At 41.8% G+C, this 9,974-nt stretch overlaps 1 protein-coding gene across 1 annotated transcript in view; it reads right to left on the bottom strand.

Moving 5' to 3' along the window:
* The window catches only part of ZNF652 (zinc finger protein 652), a 13,267-nt gene extending 5,777 nt beyond the window's left edge, over window positions 1-7,490 (bottom strand). The window contains exons 1-4 of the mRNA XM_004707073.3: window positions 6,336-7,490; window positions 3,657-3,804; window positions 3,200-3,315; window positions 2,598-2,742 (exon numbers count right to left, since the gene is read on the bottom strand). Coding sequence (XP_004707130.1) covers window positions 2,598-2,742; window positions 3,200-3,315; window positions 3,657-3,804; window positions 6,336-7,271 — 1,345 coding nt within the window. The 5' untranslated portion in view covers window positions 7,272-7,490. The remainder of the gene's footprint in view (window positions 1-2,597; window positions 2,743-3,199; window positions 3,316-3,656; window positions 3,805-6,335) is intronic.
* Window positions 7,491-9,974: the final 2,484 nt, after the last annotated feature.

Genomic DNA, 9,974 nt, shown 5'->3' with positions numbered 1-9,974 from the left:
CCAAATTCTAATTCCAAGTCTGGCTGGACCAGAGGATGTACACTGGTACAGATAGGAACTGGAAACACAGGGAATCCAGGGTGGATGATCCCTTCAGGACCAATGGTGTGAGTGGTGATACTGGGAGCAAAGAGGGAGGGTGGGTTGGAAAGGGGAAACCAATTACAAGGATCTACGTGTGACCTCCTCCCTGGGGGATGGATAACAGAAAAGTGGGTGAAGGGAGACGTCGGACAGGGCAAGATATGTTAAAATAATAATTTATAAATTATCAAGGGTTCATGAGGGAGTGGGGAACGAGGAGGGAGGGGGAAAAATGAGGAGCTGATGCTAGGGACTTAAGTGGAGAGCAAATGTTTTGAGAATGATGAGGGCAATGAATGCACAAATATGCTTTACACAATTGATGTATGTATGGATTGTGCTAAGAGTTGTATGAGCCCCTAATAAAACGATAAAGAAAAAAAAAAGAATTTTGCTGGTTGTCTCTTGCATGGATCAAAGGAAAGCGTGACATAGCCATCAACCTAAAGCATTCCGATCTGCTTTCTATGAGTATTCTTGCGTGGCTTCAGAAACCCCTTATCCATCTAGCTAGCCCAAGCATCTCAAGCTTCACACTAATCTGCAGCCACCTACTGGACACCTCCACTTGAATGGCCCATAGATACCCAAAAACCAACAAGACAAAATTAAAATTAGACTCATCATCCTACCTAGCAAATAGGCTTCTCCCTCCACTATTCTCTATCTTGACAAATAGTATCCAAGCCCCATGTCTAAGACTAACCGTTGGCTCTTTCCTTCTGGATCACTCATATCCAATCTATCACCAAGTTCATCTGACTCTACCTCACGCAGCTTTTTAGTTTCATCCCTGTCTACTCACGATCATCTGGATTGCTACAGTCTGCACCCAATGGATCTCACCCATCTCTATTCTTGTTTAAGTGTCCCTGGCTGGTGCAACTGATTGACATACTAACTGAAACTGCTAACTGAAATGTTGAAGATTTGAGTCCATCCAGAGGGGCTTCAGAAGAAAGGCCTGGTGAGCTACTACTCCCAGGAAACCAGCCATTGAAACTCCTATGGCGCACAGTTCTATACCGGCACACGTGGGGCAACCAGGAGTTGGAGCTAACTCAAATGACAACTGGTTTAGTTTTCATTCTTAACTCCACAGCCTCCAGTCTCTTCTCCACCCTTCAGATACAGTGACCTTTCAAACATCACCAAAGAGCAAAGAAGGCAAGTGACAAACATTTACCATTCACCCACTAGTACCAAGCACTGTGAATCTGACACAATTTCTGCCTTACAAAACCAATGTCTTGTCTAGTCCTACAGTTTCCTGCCAAATAACAATAATAAACTTGAAAGCTAAGTGACTCAGTTCGAACTAAGAGCCCATCCAAGAACCATCAAATTATAAGAGGAGGATTTGTTAACTATATCCTGATGTATTCTGCTATATCCACATAGGCCAGGGCTTCAAAATTATCACCACCTTTTGAGATTTACTTTAACTAATCAAGCTCCTCTCAGGGCTCCTCACCTAACCCAATCCTTAAAACCCTGAGAGGACTCTGGACTGAATGTGAAGAAAGCCCTCTGGGAGGGGAAGTGGCAGACCCAGCCATAGGCACAGTGCCCTCACCTCCCCAAAGCACAAAGCGCACCACCAGGCTCAGCAAGGGTCTCTCGTGGTGCTTCCACTCTGCTCCTCTGCAAACTGATGGAGCCTGGCATCCCAGGATGAGGCGTTTTCAGAATCTAAAGCATACTTTCATGCTGTTCAATTTGTACAAACAACTAATCCCCAAATGTCAAGTTAAGACTGGGAAACGATGATAGAATTTATAGGGGAGCTATTATGTTAGCCACTTCCTTGAAGGCAGGATAATCAGATGATTAAGATTCAAATCCATGTTAGAGAGTTCACATCTCTGAAAACCCAAGGGATTAAAATATTTAGCTTTCTTGAAAAGTAGGAATTTTGAAAACAGTCAAATGTTAAGAATTCCATTTACAGGCAGTTAGTCCTCTTATCTTTTTAAAATCAGGTCCTTCTGAGAGGTCCTTTCCTTAGAAATATAACACAGGCACACACAAGAGTTCCTTAGCCCACAGTAAAGAAGTAGTCATTATATAGAGCAGGGGTTTTCAAACTTTTTAAACAGGGAGCCAGTTCACTGTCCCTCAGGCCCGTTGGAGGGCCAGATTATAGTTAAAAGAAAAACTATGAACAAATTCCTATGCACACTGCACATATCTTATTTTGAAGTAAAAAAACAACAAACAGAGCAAAAACACCTGGCGGGCCGGATAAATGTCCTTGGTGGGCCGCATGTGGCCCGCGGGCCCTAGTTTGAGGACACCTGATATAAAGGCTCACAAAATGAATCCCTTTTAGAAATAAAAAGTAATGAAAGCTAGTATTTATCTGCATTTTTATCTATCTCGTTCACTTAAAAGGGGTCTTCACTTAAAATGTAAATATTGTGGTTTAGAGTTTAAAATCAACAGACCCACAGATTGTCATCACCAAGGGCCTGAGACACAGGTACTTTCCCCCCTGACCCCAGACTTCTTACCAGTGTGTGTTTTCATGTGTTCGTCGAAGTACTGCTTCATGTTGAAATCCTTGCCACACCACTGGCACATGAACTGTTTGTGCCCAATGTGGATGCTCATGTGGGAACGGAGCTGGTACTTGTACTGAAACCTCTCGTCACAGTTCTGCATTGGACACAGGGGAGATGTTTGAATGCCAAGTAGTGCAGCTTTACTTGAGCCCACCCTAACATAGTCCCTGAGATATGGTTTGTTTTCCACAGTCAAAACAGAACCCTGTCCCTGTCATCCATCTGACCATGCAAAGCCTATGCGACTGAGCTCTTTATTAATAAGGGGAAAGTTTTCTTATCTAAGTATCACTGAAGTACACTAAACTTCTCTGGGTCCTTGAGGAAAGAAATAGAACTTACATTTCCAAATGCAACCTATCTCAGAGAACTGAAAGCATTAAAAATGGCAGCTCTCTACCGTTAGAATTGAAGTACCACACAAAGCTTGGAGGCCCTCTGTCTGAAGGCTCTGTGGACATGCAATCTTGTACCATGTTCCACAGAACACCTCTCTCTCATTGGCTCACCATCTTTACAAAAACTAGCCCCAAGGCACATACATTCCTTACCTCGCATCTGAAGGGCTTCTCTCCAGAATGCTGCAAGGAGTGCACCTTGAGTGACATGCTGCGTTTAAACGATTTTCCACAGGTTTCGCATGTAAATGGCATGTCTTTTGTGTGTGCTGCAACACAGAATGCACTTAGCATAAGTCCACACACAGCCTATGCCCGACTGTAAAACAACTCTGCCACCTTAGTTCTCTACACTCTAATTTGACAAGCTTTAATAGTCATGTTCTGTAGAGAAAAAGAAACAGCAACGCTGACAAGAAACCTGGGTGTGGAAAATTTTATCATCCAATTTGGTGATGCTGACTGAAGACATGTTGCATTTAGTTTCAACAAGTCAAAACTGATGAATAGAAGGCAGTTTCTCCTACCTGCCCTATCCAGACCATCAAACGTGCACCAAAGAACAAGAGAAAATTACACAGGTGAGAGAAAACCAGCAGAAAGCACTTACCAACCATATGTTTCCGCACATGAGCCATGGTATAGAATTTCTTCTCACAAATTTCACAGGAGAATTTCTTCTCTGCATAGCCATGGACGATCTTGATATGTTCATGAAGGGACCAGAGTTTCTTGAACGATTTGTTACAGGAGACACACTGAGCAGGATAAATAGAAATAATCCTTATTCATATGGGGCTTGAAGAAAGCCTTACCTGCCTACTGGCAGATGGAATGAGCATGCTTTTGCTTCCTAGCACAAAGCCAGAACTCAGACATAAGCTATTCCTCCAGAGTCCAAATTCTAAGGCCTACACCAACGAGTTCTAGTTTCCTAGCTGCAGCTCCTAGAGATACTCTGAGAGTATGAAAACAGTGGCAGAAACTAAAGAAGAAATGGCCAGCCCCACTAATATCAAAGGTTGGACTGCTATTATCAAGTCAGTATTGTACTGATTAGGAAAACTTTCACTTTTTAAGATCCGTGGGGGGGGAAAGTGGCTTCTTCCTACACACAGGCCCAGATGCAGTAAGTAGGGGTTTACCAGGGAATGCAAACTAATTTTAATTAGCATAACTAAAAGCAAAATTTAATAAAAACAGCCTTGAATGGTAATAGACTTATAGGGGTATAAAAGTGTTTTTGTAAACTTAGAGAATGCTTTTAGAGCCTTCATTAGCATACGTCATTGAGACTTTACTTTATTTTCCAAATTGAATTTACGCTCTTAAATACCTTTCTGGCAGAATTTGATGCAACCTTGCCCAGACTGCTGTTTCCACTCTCCCTTTCCCTTACAGCCCAGTTCCAGATCTCTCTTACAAGCATCCCTAGGAAACGCATGCAACACTGCCTGGTCCTTGTTTTCATGAATACCCTGGAGTACCAGTAGAAAGCATATCAAGACAAAATACTTCTGTTTAAAGCAAAACAATACCAGGAAGTTTTTGGTAGTCACTGGACCCTGAGATACTTAAGGGCACAAGTTAGCATTCCCTGTAAATGAAGATCCCTGAACACCACTGCCACTTTAGGAATGAAACCCTGGGGAGAATTAGCGAGATAAACCTTGGGATGGAGATTGCTCTAGAAAAGGCAAGACCACTGCTCTAAACCCCTTGGTCTGGCAGAGTTTTTATTTTGACGTGTTACCAGGCCACCACGATGATTAGGATCTCGAGGCTAGGAAGCATGTACAGGGCACTTCTGCTCTGTTCTATAGGGCTGCTATGAGTTGGCATTGACTTGATGGCAGTTGAGTTGGTTTGGGTTTGAGGTAGGAATAGGGCAAAATACTCTTGAATAATACAAACAGTTCATTTCTCAGAATAACTCTAAACACAAGCTTAAATGTATTATGGTGAGGAACAGCTTTGAAAGTCACGAAAAAGGATTAAATGCCCACTTTTTTGTAATTTAATAAAGCAAATTTAAGTTTAAAAAAAAAGTTCTAACTAGAGTGCACTAAGGAATCGTTACACAACCTACATCTGACCCCTAGGGTGCAGCACTTCACCACCCTCCCTTGGGGCTAACCCAGCAAGCCAGGGCCCTCCCTGGTTGTTCCAGGGCGCTAGAGTCCAGTGACTCAGTCTTCTTTTTACTTACCTAATGTGTCAGAGATCAAGTTGCAAATGATGAACTAAAAAGCAGTGAATTTTTAGCAAATGCAATTTGTATATGTTTTTTAAAATCTCTCTAAAGTAAAGCAATGATCTCAGTTATTGATTTAAAAAGCCAACAGAGGAAAGTCAAACTTATAAATATTAGATTAGGAGCATGCCAAAACATTACAGACCAAATATTCTCATCTTTTAAAAGGAGTTCAGGTTGGAACAGAACAAAATATTTCTATTTTATATAGCTCAGGGAAACATTAATAAGACTTATACCTTATGAATATTCATTAATATCCAATCACATGTACAAAGACAATATCGTTGCAATCCATTCAATATAATATAGTTAGCACACTTCTTAACCTATGGTAATATCGTCAAGATACCAGCCTGGTTTGACTATCACACGTCTTGTTACCTTAATGTATTGTGTACTGGAGTGTTACACGCAACCTTACTGCCAAGTGGGTCACACTTTCAACCAGCTTAGCCCTGAAGTTTGAACATTCCCATGGGCTGGCTCAGCATCTTGACAAATTTAGTGTTCCCATCTCTCCATTGGTAACAGCAAACTCACTCCAAGAGATCTTCCATTTCCACCGATCTGAGTCATTATGGTTTTTGTTCCCACCAGATGCACTAGAATCTGGCATCCTTTTAAACCTAGGAAGGGACCTTTCTCTACTCCTGACCCTTATTCAATATCCCCCACCTTGACACAAAAGGTGCCAGAATGAATCACATCACGCATCTTATGAGAGTCCTAAAACAGTGCATCTCAGTGCAAAGTTGGTGTTGCTTTTACCGCTTGGTCAATCACCTGTGACATCCCCCTTCCAATGCACCTTGGTTCTCACTAGGTCCAGCGTCAGTTAAATCAATGCTTTTGAAATAAAATATTATGACTCGGTTTCGAAAAAGACCAAAGCAGGAGCTTTTGAAAAAATCAAACCGAACAGGTGGAATCTGTCCCTTCAGCCTCTTAATGTACTCTTGGGCAGATATACCCGACGAGTCTGACAGCCAGGTTCTATCCTGGAAAGTTTGCCCTCTCAGCGAAGAAACCTACCTGAATATTTTTTTCACAGTCTGTTTGCTGGTGAAGGGACAGCTCACTTTCCAGAACAAACTTCTTGCCACATTTATCACAAATCTGCATGCGCCTATGAGTAACGTTCATGTGCTTCTCCAGGTACCAGCGGGTATTAAACACCCTGGGGCACTTCTCGCAAGTTAGAGTCTCTTTCTCTTCACACTTTGCTTTCTGGACTGGTGCTTTGGGCTCCTTCGTGGCCCTCTTCTTACGCTTGGGCGGTTCCACACTCTTCCTCCGGCCCCTCGTCGTGCGGGGTGTGGGGGAAGGGGTAGCTGCAGCCACAGAGGCGGCTCTCCTCGTTCTCCTTTGAGCAACACTGGCTTTCTCCACTGTCTTCTCCTTTTCCTTCTGCTCTTCATTCTCCCCATACTCAGTGCTGTTGTCCGTGGTGTCCTCACTCTCCTCCTCCTCGTCCTCACTGCTTGTCTTAACAACAGGAGTCTCTTTGGACTGAGAAGAGACACCCTTTTCCCCTTTAGATACATTTAACGTTTGATTATTAAGGTTTACCTCCACTATGATCTGCTCCCTTTTGTAAGAGACTTCCTCCTCCTCCTCCTCTTCCTCTTCCTCCTCCTCCTCTTCTTCCTCCTCTTCTTCTGTGTCATCAGAATTCTCCTGGTCTTCTTTAACTGCATGCACATCAGACACCGATCTTGTCTCTCTGAAATAAGGCTGTTCTTCTGCTTCGTGAAGATGTGGCTTGCTCATCTTGGTGTCCACTAGCACAGAATAAGGACTTCCTGATTCCCTTTTGTACACTTTGGTGGACAGGTCGAGCTCTTGGTTGGCACCATGATAAAAGGTAGATGGCACTTGACTGCGACGGCTATCTTCTTGTGCCATCCCTGCTACATGAACAGTGCAATTTTCTACCAGCTCTTGACAAGAACTGGCCACGTGGCTCATTGGTTAAGTGGCCCAATTTATTAAGCAGTTCAGACTACTGAGAAACAGCTTTAAAATAGAGTAATGATTAAGCCTCAACTCTTTTTCCATCCGTAGATAATCATTCAAATGAAAACCGGTATTCCTGGAACCTGTGTGCAATTCTTCCAGTGTTGCAGCACCAAAAGTGTAAGTCACAAAGATTTGGTATTATGGTAAGAGCAGAGTATTAGTGATTTTTCTTCTGAAGAGAACTGCAAGTGGCTTGGAGCATCTTATCTACAAAGAAAAAAGCAAAGAGAGAGAGAAAATAAATAAGATATCACTATTTCCTTCTTATAGAATGCACTTAAGTCATACTGCAGATATAGCTTAAAATTATTAAACTTCTTACAGAAAATACTTGGTACTGCTAACAACAACTCAACACGGGCCATTATTTTACTGTGTTCCATGAATTCAAAAAACACTTTCTATTAGAGTACAAATTTTATACTAGAAGAATCTCATCTGTCCAGTTCATGATGCCCCAGGGCCTAGCAATACAGTGCTCAACACATAGTAGGCTTTCAGTAACTATATGATAAATAAATGAGTATGTATCGACACATAGCAGCTACTAGCCTAGATACTGATGTGGCAGAATACATGTTCTCTGTCTACAAGGAACTTGTAGTTCAGTTATACAACATGAGTCCTGCACAAGACTTATGCAATGACTCTACACTGTCTGACTTTCTTTCTAGTATTAATCACAGCCACTCCCACAGAACAAAGGGGTAGTGGGCCACACACAGTGGACTGGATTAGCAAAGCTGTTAACGGACATCATTACAGGAGAGCAATGAGGCCTGGCACTCAATAATTTGTAAGCTAGGCATAGGTAGTATTGCTTTCCTGTTACTGGGCTAAGTTCTAAGCTGCTAACAAGTATTTAAAATGTGTTCTACACATAGCTAACTAGATCTCCTCACCAACTGCATATGTCGGTTGCACAAAAAAGTAGAAGTTCTAAGAAACAGTGACCATCAGGTTGATATGGTTCCAAGAAAAATAAAACCAACCTACAAAAAAATAAGATGGGCACACAGTTTGCTTTATGACATATCTCACATTGCTGTCTAGCCAACCACCTAACCTGAGTCATCTGAATGTTAGTGCAGGCCCCTACCCTGTCTGGTAACCAAGGGAAGTGAATGCCTTCCATGCCAGATACTGTATCCTGCCTAGTACTCATCTTCATGTAATACCTACTACAAAACTTGGGGGTAGATTTTTTTCAACTCATTAAGAAAATTTTTCTTTTAATCAAAGTAATCTACTAAATAAATGTATCTTCAAATTCAAATATACTGCTAGGTTTATAACCCAAACCAGCAGCTGCAGCAATCCTCTACCCTGCAATCCAGAGGCGATGATGTTTACCTAGTGGACCTGTCCCCCACATCCCCAGGTTATTTGCTTTCATATTTCTAAATGATACTCATTATATTTCTATTTCTTGCCCCCCACCTTCCCCAGTATTAGCCTTTACCGTCTGTCTTCCATTATAAAAGGAGCCCTGGTGGCACTGTCAGGTAAGCACTGGACTGTTGTTACTACAAGGTTGGCAATTCAAACCCATCAGCCCTTCCCAGGGAACGACGGGGCTACCCCTGAAAAGATTTAAAGCCTTGGGATTGAGGTTTCTATCTGTTTTATTTTGTTACTGTTATTAGCATTGGGGTGTTTTTTTCTTTCTTTCTTTTAATGTTTTTCTATATATGAAATCCAGGATAGGGAAATCTGTAGAGACAGTAACTGGATTAATGGCTCCTTGGGGCAATGGCAGGGGAGGTTAGGGATAAATGGGGAGCTAATAATGGTAGGTACAATAATGAAGAAAATGTTCTAAAACTGACTGTGATGACTGTACAACTGTTCTTGATATGACTGAACTATTGAATTGTATGGTAAGTGAACTATATGCCAATAAAACTTTTGGGGGGAAGTTACAGCCTTGGAAACCTCTGACAAGGTTTCTTAGTCGGAATGAACCTGACGGCAGCGGGTTTATGGATTTAGTCGTTTCCTATAGTTTTTGGACAATATTATTTCCACTCTCCCCTCATCCTTCTCAATATAGTTGTGTTACAAGTTTTTTGTTAAATCAGTACTCACTGCTTATATTATGACTACATAGAATTCACAGCAATAATTCTATCTTCCTTAGTATTTCCCTCCCACTTCTTTGAGTTTAAAAAAAGTATTTCTTCCATTTTATTATAATTTTGGAAAGGAGTTATGATAAACGTCACCATGTTTTACTTGATAATCTGATTCGAAACTCAAACTCACTGCCATCGAATCAATTCTGACCCATAGCTACCCTACAGGACAGGGTAGAACTGCTCCTGTGGGTTTCCAAGACTGGGACTCTTTCCAGGAGCAGAAAGCCTCGTCTTTCTCCTGAGGAGTGGCTGGTGGTTCCCACCTTCTGTTAGCAGCCCCAAGTATGATCATTATGCCCCCAGGGCTCCTCACTCATACTTGATGAGATACATTATCATTATTGTTGTAAAGGAGGAAATTATGGTTCTGAAAAGCTAAATCATTTGTCTAAGGTCACAGATCTATTAAATGACAGAGGCAGTATTTGACCCCAGGCCTGCTGGAAACTGGAGTTCACAATCTTTCTAGTTCTACTACAACAAATGACACTCTGAAATAATTTAAACTCAATAT

This window comes from Echinops telfairi, unplaced genomic scaffold (genome assembly GCF_000313985.2).
Source record: "Echinops telfairi isolate 266 unplaced genomic scaffold, ASM31398v2 ScPeMD7_7458;HRSCAF=8496, whole genome shotgun sequence".
Taxonomy (NCBI): Eukaryota; Metazoa; Chordata; class Mammalia; order Afrosoricida; family Tenrecidae; genus Echinops; species Echinops telfairi.
This window is presented reverse-complemented; position numbering and strand designations above follow the sequence as displayed.